Source organism: Kwoniella mangroviensis (assembly GCF_000507465.2).
Source record: "Kwoniella mangroviensis CBS 8507 chromosome 1 map unlocalized Ctg01, whole genome shotgun sequence".
Classification (NCBI taxonomy): domain Eukaryota; kingdom Fungi; phylum Basidiomycota; class Tremellomycetes; order Tremellales; family Cryptococcaceae; genus Kwoniella; species Kwoniella mangrovensis.
The window spans coordinates 10,126,676-10,150,739 of record NW_027062533.1 but is presented as its reverse complement, the minus strand read 5'-3'; the positions used below and the strand labels follow the sequence as shown (position 1 = coordinate 10,150,739).

Genomic DNA, 24,064 nt, shown 5'->3' with positions numbered 1-24,064 from the left:
TGCATACGGACAACATCAATTAATGCGCATCTGTCTATCGTTGACTGAGTTTGCCACCATACGAATTCTCGTACTGCACAAATTTGATCCCGTCATTGATAATGTTGTGTTCGATTCTTTGCAGCAAGTTACCTTCGTTGATCTCCTCTTACTTGCCAAAGCTGTCAATCCACTAATCATCATTACATTGTCATAATAATAGACAGACCACCGCTGCGATCACATCGTTGAGTACAACATGCAGAATAAAGCTGAACAAGATAGGAATCAGGAGGCGACGGTGTATCTCGTGAGTTGAGCCTAGTATTCCTTCAGTGGATACGCCCAAGCTGATGCACCTATCATAGGGCAATCTTGATGAGAAATGTACGGATGCTCTGATATGGGAGCTGATGCTGTGAGTATGAACATCTCTGAAATTTCCCAAATAATTCGACGATCATAAAATGGCTAACGACCTATTCATCATAGGCAAGCGGGTCCGGTGTGTAAGTGACATCTCACAATGATACCGAATCTTGTACTGTCATATACACCGATTCAATCAAGCTTACTTTCCTTTTCTATTTCAAAGCAAATGTCTTCCTTCCCAAAGATCGAATCTCAATGTCCCATCAAGGCTTCGGATTCTGCGAGTTCTTAACAGAAGCAGACGCAGAGTACGCCGTCAAGATAATGAACCAAATCAAATTGTATGGTAAACCCATCAGGGTGAATAAAGCAAGTTACGATAAGAAACAATTGGATGTGGGAGCGAACCTGTTCGTTGGTAGTTTAGATCCACAGGTGGATGAAAATACTTTGGCAGATACTTTTGGAACGTTTGGTGGATTATCGGAACCTCCAAAAGTAAGTCAATCCTTCCCTTACAACACCATAAGGAAACCTACAGTCGTTTAATCACGTCGCTTGACGTCCGAACTGATGGTCTGGTTTGATTAGATCGCAAGAGATCCCACGACAGGTTTATCAAAAGGTTACGCCTTTATTTCATATAACGATTTCGAAGCTGCCGATATGGCCATAGAAAATATGAATGGACAGTTCTTCGGTGGTAAACAGATTTCTGTACAGTACGCATTTAAGAAGGATGGTAAAGGTGAAAGACATGGTGGTCAGGCTGAGAGGTTGTTGGCGGCTCAAGCAAAGTGAGCATTTCAATTCCCCATAAGTTGGTGAATGAGCTAGAGCTGACTGGATTCATGTCTCACTTCTTATTATAGGAAACATCAACTCATTCCTGGTTCTTCTACTCCTGCTTATCAATATCAAGGTGAGCAGATCTCCTCATTCATTCCATGGTTATATCATACGTGTCTTTCCTGTCCAGTATTTAGATTCGATCTTGTGTATGATCATCATCATGCTGATATCCGTTGCTCGACTTCACAGGCCAGTTCGCAGGTGCCCTCGCCAACGCACCTACAGCTACAGCTACTTCAGGCTACCCCCCACCCCCACCAGCCGGTATGCCAGTCTATCAACCTCAGAACCAACAACCCGTCTACCCCAATTATCCTCCACAGGAATATCCTCCTTCTGGCTACCCTGCTACAACAACTGGTGTTGCTGGTGCGCCAAATGGGTATGCTCCTCCTCCACCACCACCAACCGGATTCCCAGTCAACTACGGTATGCCACCTCAACAGCAGGGTGCTGCGGCTCCCCCTCCGCCACCACCCATAAGGATGGGTTTCGGGCAGTAAAATGAGATGTATATGTGTATGAGTAGGTGAAGAATGAGGTGATGCATGTGCTATTAATGGAGCTCAGCAGGTTGAAAGGTCGCATGTTGAGACAATCCATCTTTGCCCTCAAATTGGCAGATAAACCAAAATCAAGTAGCAGACTTGAATCATTGCTGTTCCAAAAACATGTAAAAACGATCCTAGGATCCTAGGATCGTAGGGTCCTATGCATTCATATGATTGTTATTTGAATTTGAGATGTGATGTGATATGCATTATATGAAATACAACGAATAATTGACCTTGGTCTGCTTCTAAAATCTATATACATTCCTGTACGTATCTTACCTTCCACTCACGTGAAGTACACTTAATCCACAAGATCAAAATTGATCATTGGATTAGGCCAATCCTGAACATCTCTAATCTTACATCTCACTTCTTCACCGATTTTCCATCCCTCCTTATTTCCAAGGACTCGATGATTTAAATAAGCTTGTAATCCCAACTGCTCAATGATTATAGGCGTTGCTTCAGCATTGAGTGATGGAACAGAATCAGTCGATCCTGCAATTCTCGCAGTGAAAATTCCATCTTCAGGTAATTTCTCATCTTCATTCATCTCCCATCCTTCTGGCAGTCTAAAGCCACGTGAGACTTTCTCTTGCGATTGTAGATACTTTTGTAATACTCTAGCTTGCCAGTACTTATTCGCATTTATACCAGCTCTCTTAGCTCTTTTCAAACCTTCATCCGACCGTTTGATCAGACCTATTACTTCCTCTTTAGAATATCCTTTTTCCAATTCCCTCTTTCCGATATTAGCTTCTCTTGCCAGGTGAGACTTGATCTGCCAATGTACTAGATAATCGTCAAATCGTCTCAGAGGAGAAGTAGCTCTGATATATCCAACGGGCGAAGAAGGATCGTCAAATCCCATTATCCAATGAGGAACAGGTTTGGTATCGACATATCCTGGTGTTCTGTACCAGGCAGGATCCATCAATCTAAACGCATCAATTTGACCTGTCCCCTCCTGGCGGGAGTTCAATAGATCTTCCAACGTACCCACTTCAGAGGATAGAGGACGAGGTGCGAATGATCCTCGATATATCACTGGGATATTACGTGAAGAACAAAATGCAGCTGAGAGTCGACCCGCCATAATCATATATTCAGCTACCAGACCCGCGGCGTTCATCCCTCCGGTGCTGGATGATGATACTTTATAATCAATGTCTAAAGAGCCACTGAACAATCTAGGTGTGGAAGGTATATTCGAAGAGTCAAAGAGATTTGTTGGAGGCGAGAAAGGTTTGTTCAAAAGGTTGATACTAGCAGAAGGCAAGTTCCATTCTAATCCTGCTCTAGCATACCTCCTCACTCGATGGGCTTTGGCAATCTCATAGAGAGTTCTGATATCGTCTAGATCGGTCTGTTCGATATCCATTTTGCGAGTATCGGATGGAGATTTGACTGGACCACCGAATGGTCTGGTAGATTTGTAAATAGGTAAACCAAGAGCTTGATCTACAGCTTGATACGTTATCACTTTAGGTTTCTTGATCCATCCCAATCTCACCTTCGTTTCGTCAACTTCACCTTTCCTATTCATCTTGGCAGAGAAAGTCAACGTCCCCTGAGCACCATTGTTGTCTGATACTTCCGCACCAAGTGATAATTCCTTCATGATCACATCCAGGGGGAAGAGGGGTTTGTTTCCCTCAGGTAAATACGTCGAACTTCCTCTGACCGAAGCTTGTTTCGCCAATGGGTGATTAGGAGGTATGAATCTTGTAGGATCGGCTATATGAACATGAACCCAGACATCATCCGAGTCTTGTATCCTTTCCAGTGATATTCCATCATCTAATTCAGAAGCAGTTGGATCATCAATGACGAACACCTTATGCGAAGTGAAATCTTCTCTCAACGAATCTAGTTCATTCCCTTTCATGAGCTCGCCCTCGCCTAAATTCGTTCCAGTAGGTATAGAAGACATGATCATAGATCGATTCTCCGATTCGGTGATTTTCGATAATTCCAGTGAATCCCATGGAACGATCACGCCTAGATCCAATAACAGTCTTGCTAGCGTACCTCTATCGACGATTTCATTTGAAGAAGGGAAAATCAGTCGGATGATAGACAAGGCGAGGGGAAGAGAAGATGGCATCTGGGTTGACCGTGTTTCTGTCAAGGGCGACAATAAGATTGATATATATTCTTTATCCTTATCTGTCCATTCTGGTAAATCAACTTGACTCAGCTCGACTAATTCTCCTCCTTCACTATCTTCTCTAAGTTTTCGTGATTTTTCCACTACCACTTTAGCTTTTTCTACGAATGACAGCAAAGCCTCATCTGTTGATCGAGTATTACCAGAATTCATCGATTCATCTATATCTTTCTGTACACCATCTAAAAGACTTCTCTCCTTTCGTGATCGGACGAGGAACGTACCAGATTGCCACATATCCCCTTGATCAGCCGTAAATAGATCTGGTCGTCTCATCAACAACACATGAGCGGCATATGCAGGTAAAGTATTAGGTCTTACTTCGATCTTCTTATTCTCCTCTTGTGAATGCTTTTTTGCGGGGTTTAGAATAAATTCAGCAGCTTGAACAGCTGTTATACTCTTTCTTTCATTACCGCTTTCTTCCGTTGTCCAATTTGCCCAAACTGATTCTATACCTCCTACTTGTCCACCACTTCTATGACCATCATCAGGCCTGAAGGAGCCAGCCATCAACCTCCCACACATCTTCTCAGTCTCCCTATGTATCTTTCTAAGGATCATCGCTACCTTTCTCCGAGCGGATAACATCTCAGGCGTAGGTTGGACCGAGTCGTTCTCTTCGGCTAAACCTGACTTGGTATCGATCTGGGAGAGCAATTCGAGCAATTCAGGAGACCAACATTGTGAAGCGAGTGAGGGTGAGATGAGAGAAGAGGGCATGACGAATTGGACATCGTGGGATGATACCGGCCAGATTTCCCCTGAGGACCGAAGGAGAAGTAATCGAGGTTTACCAGATAGAGTGATCGAGGCGAGAATCAAACCTATAGTTGTATGACCAGATCTATCATGCGGCGTTAGCTTAGATTTTTTCATGGGATCGAGCTGCGTGCTTGGAATGATTCACAGACTACGTGAATCACGACTGACGTGAGCAAACATCAACACTAGACTCACCTTCTGCACTCCACGACCCGTCCACTTTCCAAACCCATTTCCCCCTCAACAATCTCAAGGTTGGACCAATCTTCACCCAGCTCACTTTCAATGTCGTTGGCAAAGTATGCTCTGCGTTCGTTACTCTGTCCTTCTGCCAGACTGAAGTCGATCAATTTCTCTCTCGCGGTGGCATTTTCCAACGGGGGTAAATTCTTGTATGCCTCCGGGTCGACTTTGGGTCGTTTCTTTGGTGGAGTGGGTGGTTTGGATGGGATCTTGGGTTTACGCCAGTTCGATTCGGGTCCATAGAGGAATTCAAATGTTTTAGAATTTCTGACTTGCGGATCGGAAGATGAAGATGACGATGACGAGGATGGAAAAGGGGACTGATCAGACGATAATTGGGATTCGGCTAGACGAGCTGAAGTGAGTATAGACCGCCGTAAAAAGCTTGTTGAGCCTCTACTTGGTCTGAGACGAATCGAGGCCATCTTGAAGATCTAATTATGTACAGCTGGCCAGCCTATGATGATGATTGAATGAGGTGTTTTGAAAGAGAGATGCATTTTGCGAAATCTCGAAATCTCGGAATCCGTAGAGATGTCAAGTCACGTGACTCGAGGTGCACCAAGCATCGACGAGGGGAGTCGAGAGATGATGATGATGATGATGAATTGACCATCCATCCTCCTTCCTTTCTCTCTCTGCATATCTCTTGTGCAGAACAGCTTACAATCACCCTTAGACCGCCCACATCAGAACACCGGACACTACCTCAGAATACAACCCTCACCATGTCTTTCTTTCATATCGTAATCGTAGCGGCTGTAGTTGCCGCCCTAGGGGCCGTAGCGTGGTTTGTGATGCCAAAGGGCAAGAACCAAACGTGAGTCAATTTGAGCTTGTGATGTATCCTCAGCTTGATCTGACGGCTTCCATCGCAGTCTACTTCGAACGGCTGTACTGCTCACTCTCACCTGTTGTTACCTCATGTGAGTCTTGTTCAACTCTCATCCTAGTAGGTATGCTCGTTTTGCTGATGTAGTTATTTAGGTGGGCAATCACGTATCTCGCTCAATTACATCCTCTCATCAGTATGTGGTCTTGTATATCCCCCTGTCTCGTGTCGTCTCAAGCTGATATATCTACTCAATCTTCAGAACCTCGTAGATCAGACTTACGAGCGGAATATTAGATCACCCCCTCTTTCCACTTAGTCCCTTCCCATGACCCATAAACAAAATATGCATGTTGTACAGCCCAATCATCGGTATTCTACAATCGCACAGATGACTATATCATACACAGCTCTTCTAATCTATTCACAAAGCCTTACCGACAGATTCCATCGTACTCCTCTTACTCTCTATTCTGACCTGAGGTAAATCGTATGTCTCAGAGACATATACAGGAGAAGGATTGATAATCGGGGTCTGGTCCCATCTTCTCCCGAGTTCACCCAACTTAATCTCGGTATCAGTTGTTGAGTCTGGAACGGGATAATCATCACCATCGTTGTCGTGATCTGCAGGGCAATTACGGAAAGTATTCTTGAGATAAGTATAAATACACGGTAAACCTGCAAGGAATAAAGTGAGGATGAGGCAGATCGGTAAGATTGGTAATACTACTCATTCACCAAGGTAGAAATCCAAATCTGTTAGTGCAGCTCTTCATGGGAAGACCAAAGCTGGTATTCAATCAAGGATGACTGAAGGCCTTGTCGGGTGAAAGAGGAATGGCGACATACGATAAGTTAACACTCCCATTTCCCAAACCATCCCCACCTCCATACCTTCCTGATTACCCCACACGTCCTGAGCTCGTCTGACAATATGTAATTGTACTAATGACCCAGCAGTCAAACCCAAAGCTATGCAGACCAAAGTGAAAAAAGCCAAATGTGGTCTTTCCCTTCTGATCATAGTCCCTCTACCATTCCCTCTAGATTTGCTAGACTGAACGAGATTCTCTGAAGAATCAGTATAACCATCGGTTTTCTGATATGGTGAACGAAAGCAGGACCAATGAGGATCGGCAGGTAAAGGTGGTTTACGATGCAAGCAGTCAAAAGACACTGAGCACTTCCAAGGGATAAGACCAGCTATGAATACTGCAGTGGTTAGGAATAGCAGGATGGCTGAGACCAATAAGAGGATTGGTGTAGGTGGTGAGAGAGGTAGGGAAAGAAGAGTGGGACGAAGAGGTTCAGGAAGAAACGATGAATCTCATTATGAATATCCGGCAATAGAATGTCAGAGTTATCCACCTCAATGTCAGACGTATTGTATTTCATTGTACTCACGATATTCAGCTTGAGAAGACGAAGTACAATTGACTTCAGCCTCGGTATTGAACTTGGAACAGATTTCTATGACAAGCACAATCAGATAGATAAGTCCATGCGGTATACTTGCTGTATGTCAAATATGACGATAACCAGTAGGAGACTCACGTAATATACCAACATATATACTAGGTCCATCTACACCCAACCAGTCATATCCTCCAGCACTTTCCGCCACTCACACCAAACCATCACTCACCTCGTCCCTGGTCCCAGAAGCAGAAACATTGGTGTCTGCGATATCGTTGAGGTTGATCGCCACTGCTTTAGGACCCTTCTCAACTCCCGTAGGCCCGTAGGGCGGATGGTAAACTATGTCAGGGAATGATGATGTATACTAGGCAATAAGAGCGGTAATAATGTTAATGCCAGAGAAATCACTAAAAGAGGGGGAAGTAGTGATGCGGAAATGACAGTTAAAAGATACGATTTTCGATCTTCTTTAAGCGTTGTTGAATTTTGACGAGGATAGACTAAGGTAGAAGATGAGAAAGCTGATTTCAGCGGGGCAGTGATCGGAGGAGGAGGAACGGAAGGTGCGCTGGATAATCGGATGATTCGCATTTTGCCATTGACGTGTGATATCGTAGAAGACTTGTCAAAAGTCGATGATCGATTTGACTGGATTAATTTTGATATGGGGCGCTTGTTCAAGTCTATGCTCAGGTTCACAGTCAACACATAAAGTACACTTTTCACCACCCTCAAGAACGAGAAACGATGGACGTCATTTAGTGCAATACTCCCGTATCAGCCGAGATTGTGCCTTTGATAGTGAGATTTCCGACACGCAGTAGATCATATACAACATTGTATCCTTTGTAGTAGTCGACCCTGCTTGACGATAAAGGAAGACGACGTTTCACCACTCGATGCAAACTATAGATACTATTATTTTGTCACACCATTTTGTCGTGCAATTCACATCAGCTTATGGCGAATCGTTACTACGCCATCTACTCGGTTGGCAGGTCCTGCTGAGAAGTCTAACAATCGAAATTATATGCCTCATGCCATCACCGAAAGTGAGGGTTATCAGCGCCTCACTTCAGTCATATACAATACATCGCTCGATTGCGTTACGGTAATGAGTTAACCATGCTGTACACACTTCAACATACATCATTATACAATATAAGTGAGATCGGTTGAGCAGAGCTGCAAAGCTAATTCCAATTCATCCAATGTCACACCATATCCACTCCAGCACATTCACTGCCCCTTCGGCTCCGATCAACCCCCACGAAGTCTGTACAGAACAGGAAGGCGACTGCATCAGCAAATTACCCATGGAGCTTGAAAAGCGGTCTTACCTTTTGGTACCAACGTTCAATGCCTTGTCCCGTAGCTCACCATAATCAGCAATAACTCGTGATATATCCGACTTGAGTTCTGGGATGACTCACAAGTTCATCTTCGTAATTTTCCTTAACAGGCATATCAACATCCTTCAAGTAATCTTTTCCAACGTGAGCTTCCCAATTCTTCAGTGCGGCACTATCAGCCATCTCATCTTTAGGTACAGTGAACAGCTCATGGCATGGCACGATCGGTCTGTTGGGATCATTGATATACTCGTTGAATTCGTTCCAGCTCTTGGCGAAGTCGAGCTACAGTATGAGCGAGGAGAGTAAATGTCAGACACGACAATGTATGAACGTCAATCGAGATGTAAGAACGTGATATACAGCCATGTCAAGTTGAAAAGTGGAGCACACATACCTCTCGTTGTGCATATCTAGTCGACCAACCAAAATATCTTCCACCACGCATCAAAAACTCCCTTTCTATATCATCGTGTTCTTTCTGAATTACACCATAATCTACGAAAGTAAAATAGAGTCGATCTATCTTTTCGATGATCCCATCATAGATCTTACATCGAATAATCATATTCTCTCGTTCCTCTGTGTAAATCAATCCCTTTAGCCTTTTATTCACTTCAAAGAAGGAAGGCGAACTCACCAGGTGGGATATACGGTTGGTCAAGCTGTTCCAGAATTCTATAGAAGTTGACGGAATTACAATCCATCAATTTAGCAGCTACTTCCATTGCTCTATAGAAAACTTTTCTTCTCTTGTCCAATTCTTCCCATTGTTGGCTTCTGTAAGCCTGAAGACATGCTCGTTCAGCTGTGACCACTACGATTGCGATAACCCCGGTGAATATCCTGGTATATTCACAGTGCAACGGACATCCTTGATGAGCACAGTCGATCCGCGCTCGATGGATCATTCTTGAGCCTTGACTGTCTTTCAAGTCCAATAGGAGATTGACCCGTGCTTCGAGCAGGTTCAGGATCCTCGTCGGCTCTGTGTTAAGAGTATGCATCAGTGATGGCAATCTGGTTCCATTGATGGATACTGTAAGGATGTCAGAAAATTGGACTCACGCCCTTCACCTTCGAGTACTTCACATACTACCCAGCTCATATACTCGTGTACCCATCTGAGATGTACTCTCTCTGGTTCAATCAGTCTTCCATCTCGTTCGATCCAGAATTGCCCAAAATGAAGAGTGACCGTATGAAAGTAATGTCTTCTTGAACCTGCCCGAGGTAGTGGGGTATTGTACGGATCGTCTTTCTTGGGGAGAGCTGGTGTATGATTAGCAAACAGCTTGATGCAAGCGGCGTTAACATCATATATGTACGCTGTGGGCACGGTATCGAAGAATCCCTTGTACAGGATTTTCGGCTGAATTCAGTCATCAGCTTCGGTGTTTATCTCAATGCGCAGGTGTCGAGGCTTACCAAGCGTTCAAGGGCATATTCGACGTCGGAGACTTCCAGATGATCCGGAAGTTGCGTTCGGGAATCTATGGTCGACTGTCATTCTTGACCCCTCTTATAGGCAATTACGATCTAGGCTTACCGGGATCGGCCATGGAAATCGGTTTGTAGACGTTTCGCTGCCACTTGGGATACTTCGACATGAAGCTGCCGGCAAGTCGCTGAATGCCGGTTTTTACCTCGAACTCGTCTTTGGGAGGCGATTGGGGCAAAACAGGTATAAATAGCATTGTCAGTAAATGCAATCACGGAAAATCACGGAAAATGTTATACCTACAGAGCAACGAGTCGATAGCTGGAGGACTGACAGAAGCCACTGTTCCAGGGTAAGTGACGGGAGTAACGATATTGATATTATCGATCGAGGGTATTCCGCTATCGCCACTCATTTCCCTCGGAGGACTGACACCAAGGTGTCTTCGGAATTCTCGCTCCGTCTCAAGGTCCACTACACCGGAGTTCAGCTCCAATCATGTGTTTCGCTTGGTGAGATAAGTACTCACTATTTGCCCAATTTAAGGAGGAGTCGTATACTGGGGATTTTCTTTGAGCCAAGGCACAGTCCATTGGGACATCTTCCTCGTCATCATCTGAAGATCGCAATGACTCTCGATAGCCCATGAGGCTAGCTGAAGTCGCTCGAGTGACCGGATCGGAAATGGCTAGAAAGAGCATCAGCTCTATTCTCATCCCCTAGACACACAAATACCTACGCTGTTGAAGATGCGAGGAGCCTAGAGGTCTGATATCACCATAATTGGCCGAGAAGGCAGGAGCGTAAAGGTCATGTACTTCGGTTGGATCGCTACTGAATCGTGGTAAAGTCGGAGCATGTGTGGATTGTTGAGGCGGGAGGGAAGTAGCCCTACTCGTATTGTTGACGGAATCCGAACTAGGATTTACTCCGCCAGGTCCACTTATATATTGAAGTTCCGAGTAGTCAAGCTGAGGAAAAAGATCGTTGAAAATGTCAAGAGCTTCCCTCATATCCGGATCCGAAGCTGGCGGGAGGTCATCGAAAGGAGTGACGTATTCCGCGCTATCATGATCGTGCGGTTCAACCTTGGCGATTTGAGCTTGTTTGAGTTGTGTCACTGGACGTTGTTTTTCTAGGTAGTCTTTGATAAAAGCCGACCCATCGGGACGAGGCTGGCTCAGATCTAGAGCTCTGTTGGCTTGTTTTTGGTATATGCCGAAGGCGTCATGCCCTCCTTCTGCGATTGGATCCCGAAAAATCAGTAACGCCGTCACTACATTTGAGGATGCTCGAACTCACGTCCTCGAATGAGGTTGGCATGTTCGGTGTGCTTCCAGAGGTGTTCGAAGGTGGTCACCGCTTTGTGGTAGTCGTCTAAAACTGTGAACAGAGATCGTCAGCTGTGATCCAAAATTTCGCTGGCTGACGGCTGGAAGGTGAAGAATTACCAGCGAAGAATGGAACACCGTTGCGATCTTCGAGCAGGACAGAAGGGCGTGATGTAGTTGACAAAGCCTCGTATCAGATGCGATCGCAATAAATCAGACTCACCTTCAGCTTCTCGTTTAGCCGGATCACCCATCTTAGCATGAGCAGGGCACAGCTTCCTTTCTATACCTTTATCAACGTGTAATTTCTCTCGATCCTCCTTCTTCTTCTGATGACATCTACTACAGGTATTACTACAGTCCTTACAATCTCCATTCCTCGTTGGTAATTTGTTATCACCAGCTTGTAACAACGTTGGTTGTTCTTTCTTGATCCAATTTTCGATAGCATCCAATCGGTAAACGAAGCCACAATGGCAGTTGGTGATCAACGCTCGACAATCCGGTGATTTACACACTTCGATCACTCGCCACTCCACCGAACCGTCGGTGGGTTCACGATGATAGTGAATAGGCTCACCTCCGAAGAGAGTTTGGTAGGTTATACTCGGTATGTATTTGGTTCCACTAGAGAAGGATCCACCGGATCGACCCATGGTGGCGAGATGGAGTATATGGGGTGTATGGGGCAAAAGGGGTAAATGCGGGTGAAAGATAGGAGAAAAGTTTTAAAGGGTAAGGTGATAACTCAGATAGAAATCTGGAATTCGAGAAAGGTTTTCCAAGTCTGTGTGATAGGTTGGCGAGAGGGTGGAAAGGGAAATAAAGTAAAAAAAGCGGGATGAGAGAAGCAAATGGATTGGAATATACGAAGGATATATACCTGTGCAAGATGACAAGAAGAGGGATAACTGCAGTGACTACGAGTATAGCTAGCTAGAAAGATGACGAGTGACGGTGATGAATCGTTTCCAAAGGATGCTATGCTAGCGAGAATGTGGTCAGACGAACACACACAGACACATATTGTCAGGTCCGAGCGTAACATAAAAACAATCCATCCAGTCTAGCAAAATCAGATCTCAGGAATTGACTCCTTGGAGAACACTCTCATCATGTCTTCGGATCTGATCGAGTGGGGGTCTTCGGACTGACACAGGCTGATGCTTGAGATTGTCAGGTACAAACATCCAGACGTCATGGTAACTTATCCTAGTGCAAGCAAGCGAACAGCCCCGCCAAAGGATGTTTCGTAGCTTGACAGGTACAATCAGGAGTCATACCTTCTTTCACAAATCATCATAAACCGCGCTCTCTGATAGATGAGGTACTGTATCTTCACATATCAAAGTCTGTGCAATATTGCCGAGGCCAATGACGTACAAGGAGCTGCCTTGGCATGCTGGGATCACTGGAATAGGCGAGCTGTGGAGATCTGGTATTGTTTGATCGTTGATGATAGTTCGTTTCATCTCTCAGCTAGGAGACACGTTTGAGATGCCATTCAACACAGATCCGAAAAACATGCCCATCGGATCAAGTGGCAGACGATCAAGTCCAAAGCAGTATAGTCGACTTGACAGTATCTACCAGGATTGATGAATGGCAGCTGAGATCTGTGCAAGCTGATCTCCGAAGATATCGGTGATGTCATGAAGATAAGATTGTGCGGGCGGATCTTGTCCTCGAGCTGACAGTGGCGCTTCAGCCGATCAGGAAAGAAATAATGAGCATATGCGAAAAATCAAGATCCCATCACAAGCTTTCATATCCATTGATCAATTGCGCCGAAACAAAGGCAAGAAATGAAGTATAACTGGTCTACCGTGACCAAGTTATGATATAGTGAATTATGATGCGTGCTGAAAAGCATCGTATTTTCGGTCCGTCTTACCTGAGGTGCCATCATGCTTTCGTTTTTGAACGATTGATGTTGTGTTTCTATGACCAATCCATCCATCCAGAACTGTGAGTATTCCAGCCTGTCCCTCATAAGATCAACTCACGATCGGGAATTGAACGAGATTCTGCTTCTTGACATTAGGCAACTAGAAGCACGAGAGGAGATGTTCAATCACATACCGTTGCTTGAGATTGTCCGGTCGCTCGAATTAGTACGACCGTGCAAGTTGACCTCATTCAATACAATTTGCAGCAATGACATAACTCAATTTGTGGCCTTCGTTTGAAGAATGTTGGAGTTGACTCGGAACGCTTCGCCTGAGCTAATAGCGTTACCTCGATCAGCTAAGTGTATGCAATAGTGGGACAAGTGGAAACTTGATACGAGTGGGGCACAATCGAAAGAATCAATTGCCATTCTTGTAGAGAGCACTCCTAGTGAGATGGTTTCGCTTACATTGACTTTACTTGGACTAGCATCCCTTTTCTCTACCCATCTGATCTTCACACCCTTCGTGAAATCCCAAGTGAAAACAGATCGTCTGGAAGCTTCATCCGTCTATCTCTCTTTCTGTCCAAATTATCTTCTCACCATTTACCGATCAAGACACATACTCGATCTCACCATGATTATGACTCGGAGTCAAGTTGAATGGGTTTTTCCTGTCAATGGACTGCATGACTCGGGGTAGAGACGGAAGGCGTAGATGTTCATTCTCGTATGAATGGCTAGGTTGAGTCGAGGTGATTTGGGAGCGATGATCAGGTGGGAACGGCTTAGTGAGATTGTATTGGATGAAAAATAGGGTACTTGGGCGTACTTCAAACACATCAGAGTCATATTTCCTCACTGACCAGCAAAGTTCATTACTCCTACAGCTAGGCAGAGCATGATGTTGCTACCAAGCCCAAACCCTTGAGTACATTCTTGTACTTTTCTCCATGAAGCTTGCCCGCTCTTCAATCTTCGCCATCCCTCACCAATCTTACAAGACCTACTGTGTAGACTTCACCAGGTACTCGCACGTATCCTTAAATCAAATTCCCGATGATATCACACGGATTAGCACCTTATACTTTATTCCGTGACCCATCAGGAGATGGAATACCAGCTTGTGGTCGATTAGCAGAGATGAGATCCAGCTATATCATGCAGATCTTGCTAGTATATGGAATGTCTTACAGATTGCTACAGATAGATTCTGGCAGATTATTGTGAATGATGGTTGAATGTCGTTTGAACCGCTCAGACTCCGATACATACGCGAACGAGATGATCATATGAGGTCATCTGTCGATCGGCCCATCGCTGAGCTCGTATTGGAAAGCGATATACCGATCCTGATCGTGAGCCCGATGAGTATATTGCTCGCATTTCGTGCAGTAGCGAGCTGTAAGTATATGTATCGATACAGGACAAGATAAGCTTGAAATAAGAATAAGATTTTGACACCTTATCCCAGCTGGATTCCGCCGGAATGCAAGGACTAACATTCGTGTTTCGGATTGCTCCTTCCCCCAAGTTATCCTATTGTGCGCAAACAACAATATTCTGGTCGATATCGTTCAAGCAGCGTTCAAGACATACAATGAAGATAGGAATTCATAAAGGTCGTTAGGAATCGGTCAGGTCTATCTACAATGAAGATTGGTAGGAAGATCAGAAGAGCCATGAGATTTGGAAAGATGTTGTAACGTTGAAATGGACAGTTGAGTCCCCACATGGTGAGCTTTGACCTCGTTTGATCCACTCTCCGCTCATAGGTCCGTGCTTCTTCTTGCCTTTTCACACAAAACACCACAAATCCCCTCTTTCACCTCTTCACTCTTCACTCTTCACTCCTCTCTCTTCATCTCATCATCTTACAACATTTCTTGCGCTACATCAACAACTTGACACTATAATGGCTGACTCGACAGCAGACGATGGACCTACCGCAAAGGAGCCTCAAACAGCTCAAATAGGGCTGGCACTCCTGTTCAATGATCATGCTTACTCGGAGATCCTCGAGCTGATCCTGGGACATTTGGGGTTAAGTGACACAGCAAAACTACTCAGAGTAAGTGAATCACGCTTGTGCCAGATATGAAAGACGGTCACCTGAATTGAGCTGATCTGATGTATGGGGTAGGTAAACAAGCACGTCAATCAAGTCTTCACTTCGTCTTCTCGACTTCAACTATCTTATCGTAAATCCTATCATGCTATACCTACCTCTTCCACCAACGACGACAATGGCGGTTCTCGACACAAACCTATTTCAGCAGAGCTACAAGCGTTGCTGGAGAAAGAAGAGCGTTTGGAATCTTTAAAACCAACTTCGATCAAATGTATACATATCTCAAACAGTACAATGTTCGGGTCCGATTCGGGTTATCTCCTATTCGGTGAGAGGTTGAATCAACTCATGATCAACCCAACGGATGAAAAGGCAGGATATCAACTTGATTCTTTCAGTATCTGGAAGATTTCCTCCACCGAAAATGGAACCGAAGACAAATCGAGGGGTGGAATCAAACATCAAGGATATTATAGATGGAGATACAATTTAGGTAAAGCCGGTTGTTATAACATGATTACGATGTGTGTGGAAGATAACGTAGTAGCTGTTGTGAGGGAATTGTGAGTTGACCTTCATCCGTCGAGCTCTCTACAGCTGGGTTCCCATTGATTGCCATGACTGTTACCTTCTTGAGGTGTGGCTGACGTTCTGAATCCGATCTTCACAGCAACAAACGATGTTGCGCGATCTTACCTCCCAACTCCGACGTGTTATCCGACTTCCGAATCTATCTCTATCAGCTGCTTCCTCCAACGGATACACTAGCCCCGGCCAAAGGTACCTACGAAGGAGCAACTCGTCATCCAGAAGCAGCTATGGGATTTATCGAAGTTAAATTACCAGCTAGATACCATCTCCACCAGATGAAAGCTCAACTAGCACCTGGAGGGAGAGTAGGGCTGATGCTTCGACCCACTGGTGACGCCGATTTCGGCTTCTTGGGCGTCTGGGATTGGAAAAATGGTGTTTCGCTAGGAGTGAGTAAGATACCGTCTTTGTGACTATCCCTGTCTATAACGACTGATGTGTGATATGTCGAAAAATGTCAGAAAATTGCCCCTTCTCCTAAGCCAAACTTTCCTGATGACTTCCGTTTCTTCGGTAATTTTGTCATCATATCCGTCTTCAGGACCATGGATCGGCCGACTCCGATGGAACCCAAGAATTCGACGTCGAAGTCGAAATTGAGCCATCGTAAAGATCGTCAAAATAGGTCCAGTGATGTAGCCAAGAAAATGTCAAGAGGTTATAAGGTACGAGGAAGAACGGGTCCGATACCATCTAGGCATAATCGAGACGTTGACGATGACGAGGAGGAGGATAACGATAGCGACGAAGACGAAAATGAGGCTCCCAAGCGCCATGTCGATGGTTTCTGCTCCCTAGAAATATATAAGATCCTCGATCCTTCCAAAGGTATGAAGCCTTCGGGCTTCGCTTACAGAGCTCATACCGAAATCGGCCATGATCCTTCGGAACCGTCTACATGGGATTATCAGGATATACCGATTTGCGAACCTATCGTCAGCTTCTTATCGCCACCATTCAACATGATGCCAGCGTTCCCGCTAAGTCCCATAGACATGCTTCTCCCGCCTGAACCCATGATTTCCCCTTCGTCATGCGATCTAGGCGAAGTTCACATCGATGATGCGTTGCTCAAAGGTGAAAGAGATGGAGTGATGACATTTACCATACTCGCTTCTACCCCTGGACCCGGTGGAGATACATGGATTCAATGTCAAGGTGTGATATCCCTCCGAGAGATCGTTCATCAGGTTACCTTGACTCTCACTGCGAGACACAGAGCTGAAGGTGGGCAAATCAATGAGGAGAAGGACCTCGCTACCATGTGGTCTCAAGACCTTTCCGTCCAGAAGGCATTAAATCGTCTATTGGAATTAGACGATGATGTCCATTCTCAATACGCAGAACAGCACGGATGGGAAACGGATTCGGGCGAAGAAGGTATCTCATTGAAAAGAATCATCAGTCAAAAGAGACATCAACCAAAAAAGGGCAAGAGCCAATATAAGGGCAGAAATAAGAAATACGATAATTCAAAATATGACACTCCATCCGATGATATCCTATCCGGTCGATACCTAAATGGTACAAGAACTGGAAAGGATAAGGTGGACAACGCGAAAAGTGTGATGAAATATATACATCATGATAAATGGGCCAAATCCGGTTCATTCAGATTTTCACCTTTTGCTAAACCGCCAACAACGTTTGGAACGAAGGTCTTCCTGGCTGAACCGAACTACGAGAAGATCAAAGCTGAGACAATCCATCAAGTCAATTCTCAATTCATACCTAAAACATTGATAATGAGGGATTTCAACTCGAACGTGGTCGATAACGATACATACTCGAAATTCAGATTCAGAGTACCTCTCGGTTTAGGTGGGGTATCATTGAAAAATTTCAATCTCGGGAGTGATGATAGCCAAATGGAGTTGAAAGATACTATAATGGGAGAATGTAAATTACTGAAACCGATAGCTCTACCAAAATTCTCAAAGTCCTTGATTCGGTGCAAATCGATCATTGGAGATAAGAAGATATCAACTCATGATATGTTTGAAGATGAAGTTTTGGACTCTCATCTAAAGTTTAGAGAGAGTAAAGTGGATTTGATGTGGGATACAAAAAGGAAGTTGCTGGAATTGCATTTTGATGGCAGTCGATTGATCATGTATATGGTGAGTTGTACACACCTCCTCGTCGTATATATACTGTGTGTATGTATAATATGCTGATGATATCAACAGCAAAATGGAGCTACTATTATGGCTTTTGACTGATGCTCTTGGTTGACCAGTCTGCAATCATCGTCGTCTACTGGATAGGTGAGAAAGGTTGAAAAAATAGAGAGAATGGCAATGGTTCGACGGGCCTTTTTGTACATACCGTGTAGATATCTATATGAACGTATGAACTGTTATGACTAAACCTCCCATACCGATTACCGATTATCTTGTAGATGCAATCTGAGGGATAAATGGGAGGAGGATATAACCGGGGTGGTGATTCACTAACACTAGCAGATCGCCTCCACCAGAAAGAATCGTCAATCATGACGAGTACGAGTACCGTCAACTTATCGACTCTCTCTATCTTGATTATCGCCATCCTCAAGGAGTATAATTACTGGTGATATTCTGCATACAAAGCTCGGAGATGGCTGGAGAAACATCTCAAGTACGTCGCTACGACGTCGACTTCAAGAAAGTACCCGGTACGTTGAGTGTCACAGCCACTCACATAGCATGGGTACCCAAAACACAGGGAGCGATGGATCGTCAGAACCAATCTATGGATAGGGCCATCAGTGGGTTAATATATCTCTTACCAAACTTCCAGTGGACAAGCTTGAATCATGTGCTAATTTCAATTGGTGGACGGATATATAGATATGCTAGCGAGCAAAGCAGGAAGCAAATCGATCAGTCTGAAGGTTCTATTCAAAGACGACATCCCCCTAGGTGGATTAACATTTGTATTTTCAAATGTTACGACAAGAGAAAATGATAGAAAGGAAGTTCAAGATATCCTAATACCTTTCGTAGCAGCCAACAAAAACCCTCAGCCAAACACGGCCACAGCTGCTTCTACTTCTACCGCGACAGCTCCAACAGGTGTACCAAGTACATCCATCGCACAAACAGTCTCATCATTGTCAGCATCAAGCAAAAGGAAATTAGATGATATATCCAGTCCAGGAGGAACGCCAGGTACACCTATTACTGGTGGATCACCTGCGACACTCTCACCGGCAGTTAGAGCTCAGCGTAAGAAGGAATACAAATTACGACAAAAGGTTTTAGAGAAGAATCCGACGTTGAGGATGTTACATCGAGAATTGGTCATTGGTAAACAAATAACAGAAGAGGAGTTCTGGGATGGTAGAGAGGTAAGTAATATCTTATATTCGCTCACTCTCAATAACACTTTACACGAATGTCAACTGATGTGCTTGTGCGATTGCTTATCTTCGTTTTCGTTTTTTGGCGCATTTAGGCATTGATCCAAGCGGAAGAAATGTTGTATTCCCAAAAGCCCGGTCGAGCTTCTAGATTATTAGATGATAGATTCGACTTGGATGCAGGTAGGAAAGGGAAATCTACCGGTGGGACAGGAGTAGGCATCAAGCAGGCCGATCAGAATGGTCCGATAGTCTTGAAGTTGTCTAAAGAATTGACGAGGGAAATATTCGAAGAGTTTCCGGTGGTTCAGGATGCGTATGCAAAATATGTTCCAGGGGTGAGTCTTTGCTCCCACTTCCTATCCATCCCTCATGTTTCACCGGTCACATCGACATATACCTCAAATTCAACCCTATCACATATTGTACAGGTGATTGCCGTATTGACTAAAAGTTCACGACGCTGGTAGATAAGCGAAACCGAATTTTGGTCACGGTATTTTACTTCTCAACTTTGGGAGAGACATCGAGCATCCGTTAGGAAATCAGCAGTGGATGAAAGTGCGAGGAAGAAAGATGATATCTTTGATCAATATTTAGAAGAACCCGATTGGAGTGAGTGGAACCGCCCCCCTTTCATGAATCGCGACGAAGCTCAAAGTTACTGTATTTCTCGTGGTAGATATACAACCTAGACAGACTTTGCCTGATGATGTCGAGAGATTCTTGGATTTAGCTGCTACTGAAGAAGACCACGGCGAAGTGAGTAATGTCGGACCACTTGATCTTGTAGAGACGACCATTAGCTGATGGTAGTGATGTTTTAAGGCGATCACCGTAAGAGACGTTACGATGCAAGCTGGAAGAGAAAGAAGCGCATTACCATTGATCAGGCGTTTCAACGATCATTCGAAAAAATTGCTTAGAGCGTGAGCTGGGTTGCTTCGTCATTAGGTCGGCCACACTGGTATGGCCGCTGATCTCATGTTTTGCTGTCTCTTAGAGCCGAGGCGAATCGAGATGAATCTGCTTTGACTGATTCACTATATGATACGGTCAGTTGCCGTAATTCCTTCAGCTCAAGTGATTACCCAACTGATACACTTGATCACCATTAGGGAATCGATCTATACAATGAGATTGATCTGGAAGATCTACATGGGCCAGCCCAGGAAAACACCATAGCGCTGGACGTGCAAGAAGCAGCGGGCGAGGCTGATAAACAAGGTCAAGAAGGTGTTGTTGGAGTATTAACAGGAAAGAGTGATGAGGTGAGTGTTTCAATTCTATCGTATTACTTTCCCTTTCAATCCCGGCTGGGAGGTATATTGACGCAAATTCCTGGTGTAGGAATTGCTATCAATAGCTACTGAGTCAACTACGAATCTAACCCACTTCAAACCCGATTTTGCGTCCGTCTGTTTACCCAATCCAGGTTTTCACCCGGTCGATTCCGACGGTACGACCAATCTGAATGAGACGAATCCTGCTTATCAGGCATTTGCTGAACAGCGTAATGCCCAGGCGGCTGCTCATCAGGTAGTCAAGGATCTGCATGTGAGATCTAATGCAGAGTCGGCTATCAATTGTGAGTTTATTTCAATCGAGCCAAGCATATCTCAGTCTGCTTAAATCTGATCGTTCTCGAAGCACCATTTCCCGAACAACTGTATGAACAGATGAAATCATGCCATAACGCTGCGACTGAATTCCTCAGACAATACTGGTCGGCCATACTTCCTTCACAAGCTGGTACACTCAATACCAACGTCAAAGCGAAAGAGGGTAAAGCGATTAAAATGGCCAATTATTTGAGATCGACAGAGAATAAAGTGAAAGCTATTATCGAGACGGGTGTAATTTTGGGTTTCGATCCTGAGCGAGTGAAAAAGGTGAGTCGCAGATCTCTCTGATCTCGTCAGATTTTGGCTTGGCTTGGCTTGGACCTATGATCCAGCTCTCTTATCACCTAGCTGATGGTATGTGTGTTCAAGGCTATGGCACCGACGGTCGGTGCTGTTCGAGTAGCTCTGGAGAGAGAAGCGAAAAGAGTCAAGAAACCGTAGCGTAGTCAAGAGGTTGATCATTTGAGTAATTCAGAGATTGTATGAATGGAGATTAGAGGAACAGCGTTTTCTATTAGACTGCTTCAATCGTTGTCTCAGGTATGGATTGTTTTATTGTATTTTACTGTACGCGACTTTATGTCATACGTGAATATCGAAAAATGGAAATAAGGTAACAGAATAAATTGATGATATCGTATTGTCCATGATTTATATGATGTATAGATGTATAGTGTATATGAGATAAAGATCCAAGTAAATAGATATTCTTCTTTATAGATAGATGTTGACCAAGGTATAATGATATGATATAGTTAAACCCAAGGCAAGTCAGGTATATGAACTGAACTGAAATGAAGAGAAATTATATAATACAGAAAACGCAAATTGAATTCCAACTTCGATTGTCGATTGAATTTACAAGGTTAACGCGCTAGCTAAACCGACGAATACCATTCCCATCGACGCTGCCATCACTGACACACCTCGTTCAGCACCTGACGAAGCTCCGGTGCTAGACGTATTGGCAGAAGAGGACGACGATGCTCTGACCGTCGATGTAGAGGTAGATACCAATCCGGGCGCGGACGTAGCCGAGGTAGTCTGAGCAGCAGCAGCTGACACAGTCGTAGGAGGAGTACCGGAAGACGATGAAGTCACAGTGACGACGGCTGTAGTCTGACCTGCCGTGGTGGTTGGAGAACTCTTGCTGGTGGTAGTGGTTTCAGGGTCTGAAGAAGTACTAAAAAACAATTCAATGTGAAATGTTAGCTTTTTAGCTCGTTTCATCATATTTTAGTGTCAAATCCCACGTTTTGACAAAAAGGGGACAAACTTACGCAGTTGATGTTGATGTCGATGTTGATCTGGAAGACGTCGAAGAGTGAGATGCGCTACTACTGTGTGTAGATACCAAAACAAGTCTCAGTGATATATTCTTTGCTTGTTTGTCATGCATTGTCCGGGTATATATGAAAGTCAGAAGGAGAAAACGTGTATATGGTCGTTTGTGTGTTCAAGAAGATAAAGATGATCAATACGAGATAGATGAAGTGTTCAGACAAGATGTGGTGTTATATGTGGTGGTGTTGAATACCGAAGGAGTAGGAATAGGGTAGGATGAACTGTTGGTTGTGTATGAAGCATTTGAAGCAAAAGTAGAGGATGCAGATGCAGGTAGAAGCGAAGAGGAGACATACGAAGAGCTAGAAGCTGATGATGCAGAAGCGGAAGAAACACTAGATGATTGAATATTAGTTGAAATGGTTGAGGTGGACGAGGAAGAAACGAACGCTGTTGATGTAGCTGCTGCTGAAGAAGCTGAAGCTGAAGCCGAAGAGGATGAGGATGATCCACCACCTAATGTAGCTCCATGAGAGGCACAGTAGGCTTCTCCGTATGAGATTGCTTCGGTTGCATTGGCGGTCTATACCCACATACAAATGGTCAATGCCTCGATCTGGTGGATTGGATTGAGAGGTGAGGAAGGTTAGGTTGAACTCACAGTACAACTTGCACTTAGACATGATCTAATGGATGCAGTGATGATTTCATCGGTACAATAACATTGTATATCACCTTGAGAGCAGGTCTATATATCATTATCAGTCAATGAACCGGGATTGTTTTCAGGTCTCTATTCAACGTAGCTGCACCTCACTCACATCGAACTGATCTACCGAATCGAAACAGTCCTGAGCACATGCGGGTGCTTCACCATCTTGTCTCTTCACTAATGATAATGGAGATGCGATAACCTATAGCATGAAAGATTTAGTGAGATGCACTGGACGAGCATGTTTAGATTGGACTGGATTGTATTGGACAAAGGGATCGAATGGGACTTACAATCGAGATGAATGGTAATGCGCTTATAACGGTACTGAACCTCATTTTCTTTATATCTATATATGAATATCAAGATCTATATCTGTATATATTTATATTTGTGTATTACTTGATTGTCCTATGCTTTGAAGAAGACGTAGGTGCTACAGAACTATAGTGGGCTGATGATGAATTACTAACAAGTGGTAGAAGAAAGAAGATGAATAATATGGTAGTGAGTAGTGGATCAACCAACTAAAGTGGTATAGCGAATTAGCTCCAAAATGCAGCAGGACCATAAGGATGTAAACGTAATTGCAGAGTGAACAAATGAAACCGAAACCTTACATCTGTAATTTAGCCTCTTATTTGTTGTGCTCTCGCTCCCTGAAACATGTCATCCAAACCCTGTACACGTGACACGGGATCTAGATCGGTGGCTTGGAACATTTACTTGTGAGACTTGCTTTGTCCATGAGAACAACAATATGCCCAGCAATCCAATACTATTGGCAGTGCATGAATGCATGAGAGATACTCTGCGGTAGGAAGGAGGGACAGAGGGCCCCTCTTCGCTTCCAGACTCGGCCAAGATTCGTCACGATCGGATCAGCGATGGCCTGCGCGATACGGGCCTGAGGTCCAGACAAGGGGGAGTAAGGTACGATTTCTCTGTGTGCGTATATCAAACAATCGAGTATCTGTCTTTGTACCACCACCAAAATGCAGCGCGAAGGCCTTCACATCAGCACATTGCAGGGGGGTATCAATGAGTATGCATATGTATCTTCGAATCAGAAGTCGACTGGATGATTGTATGGTGTTGTGTGGCATGATGTCCGTATGCGATCTACTATGTCTAAATCTATATACACATGTGTTCGTTTATCTATCTTGCATCAGGGCAGGCAAACAGGCAGTCTATTGATTGAGTTGATCTTTACCGTCGTAGGGGGTTTTCG

At 44.3% G+C, this 24,064-nt stretch overlaps 9 protein-coding genes across 9 annotated transcripts; 4 read left to right on the top strand and 5 right to left on the bottom strand.

The window, feature by feature from the left end:
* Nucleotides 1-238: 238 nt before the first annotated feature.
* I203_103842 (uncharacterized protein) lies at nt 239-1,706 on the top strand (the record flags this gene model as incomplete). Its single annotated transcript, XM_019147362.1, has 7 exons — nt 239-289; nt 348-397; nt 472-488; nt 575-849; nt 943-1,148; nt 1,224-1,273; nt 1,393-1,706. The coding sequence occupies 7 exons, from the start codon at nt 239-241 to the stop codon at nt 1,704-1,706; spliced, it is 963 nt and encodes a 320-aa protein (XP_019003027.1).
* Nucleotides 1,707-2,058: 352 nt separating this feature from the next.
* I203_103841 (uncharacterized protein) lies at nt 2,059-5,360 on the bottom strand (the record flags this gene model as incomplete). The annotated part of the gene is made up of 2 exons (XM_019147363.1): nt 2,059-4,774; nt 4,888-5,360. The coding sequence occupies 2 exons, from the start codon at nt 5,358-5,360 to the stop codon at nt 2,059-2,061; spliced, it is 3,189 nt and encodes a 1,062-aa protein (XP_019003028.1).
* Nucleotides 5,361-5,663: 303 nt separating this feature from the next.
* On the top strand, nt 5,664-6,064 carry I203_103840 (V-type proton ATPase subunit E; the record flags this gene model as incomplete). The annotated part of the gene is made up of 4 exons (XM_019147364.1): nt 5,664-5,755; nt 5,814-5,861; nt 5,923-5,963; nt 6,030-6,064. 4 exons carry the CDS (start codon nt 5,664-5,666, stop codon nt 6,062-6,064), a joined length of 216 nt encoding a protein of 71 aa, XP_019003029.1.
* Nucleotides 6,065-6,191: 127 nt separating this feature from the next.
* Nucleotides 6,192-7,780, bottom strand: I203_103839 (uncharacterized protein; the record flags this gene model as incomplete). The annotated part of the gene is made up of 6 exons (XM_019147365.1): nt 6,192-6,496; nt 6,620-7,096; nt 7,175-7,240; nt 7,325-7,344; nt 7,399-7,553; nt 7,598-7,780. 6 exons carry the CDS (start codon nt 7,778-7,780, stop codon nt 6,192-6,194), a joined length of 1,206 nt encoding a protein of 401 aa, XP_019003030.1.
* A 745-nt stretch (nt 7,781-8,525) lies between these two features.
* On the bottom strand, nt 8,526-11,969 carry I203_103838 (uncharacterized protein; the record flags this gene model as incomplete). Its single annotated transcript, XM_019147366.1, has 12 exons — nt 8,526-8,552; nt 8,623-8,826; nt 8,939-9,123; nt 9,182-9,529; nt 9,610-9,913; nt 9,970-10,034; nt 10,091-10,198; nt 10,286-10,456; nt 10,512-10,670; nt 10,722-11,222; nt 11,285-11,365; nt 11,537-11,969. 12 exons carry the CDS (start codon nt 11,967-11,969, stop codon nt 8,526-8,528), a joined length of 2,586 nt encoding a protein of 861 aa, XP_019003031.1.
* A 3,150-nt stretch (nt 11,970-15,119) lies between these two features.
* Nucleotides 15,120-18,088, top strand: I203_103837 (uncharacterized protein; the record flags this gene model as incomplete). Its single annotated transcript, XM_019147367.1, has 5 exons — nt 15,120-15,275; nt 15,348-15,838; nt 15,946-16,255; nt 16,328-17,986; nt 18,056-18,088. The coding sequence occupies 5 exons, from the start codon at nt 15,120-15,122 to the stop codon at nt 18,086-18,088; spliced, it is 2,649 nt and encodes an 882-aa protein (XP_019003032.1).
* Nucleotides 18,089-18,464: 376 nt separating this feature from the next.
* On the top strand, nt 18,465-21,275 carry I203_103836 (uncharacterized protein; the record flags this gene model as incomplete). Its single annotated transcript, XM_019147368.1, has 11 exons — nt 18,465-18,615; nt 18,698-19,197; nt 19,305-19,547; nt 19,680-19,824; nt 19,892-19,971; nt 20,038-20,138; nt 20,213-20,264; nt 20,328-20,480; nt 20,560-20,797; nt 20,860-21,101; nt 21,204-21,275. 11 exons carry the CDS (start codon nt 18,465-18,467, stop codon nt 21,273-21,275), a joined length of 1,977 nt encoding a protein of 658 aa, XP_019003033.1.
* Nucleotides 21,276-21,692: 417 nt separating this feature from the next.
* On the bottom strand, nt 21,693-22,233 carry I203_103835 (uncharacterized protein; the record flags this gene model as incomplete). Its single annotated transcript, XM_019147369.1, has 2 exons — nt 21,693-22,017; nt 22,115-22,233. 2 exons carry the CDS (start codon nt 22,231-22,233, stop codon nt 21,693-21,695), a joined length of 444 nt encoding a protein of 147 aa, XP_019003034.1.
* A 75-nt stretch (nt 22,234-22,308) lies between these two features.
* Nucleotides 22,309-23,168, bottom strand: I203_103834 (uncharacterized protein; the record flags this gene model as incomplete). The annotated part of the gene is made up of 4 exons (XM_019147370.1): nt 22,309-22,701; nt 22,780-22,866; nt 22,940-23,032; nt 23,124-23,168. The coding sequence occupies 4 exons, from the start codon at nt 23,166-23,168 to the stop codon at nt 22,309-22,311; spliced, it is 618 nt and encodes a 205-aa protein (XP_019003035.1).
* Between the last annotated feature and the right edge of the window lie 896 nt (nt 23,169-24,064).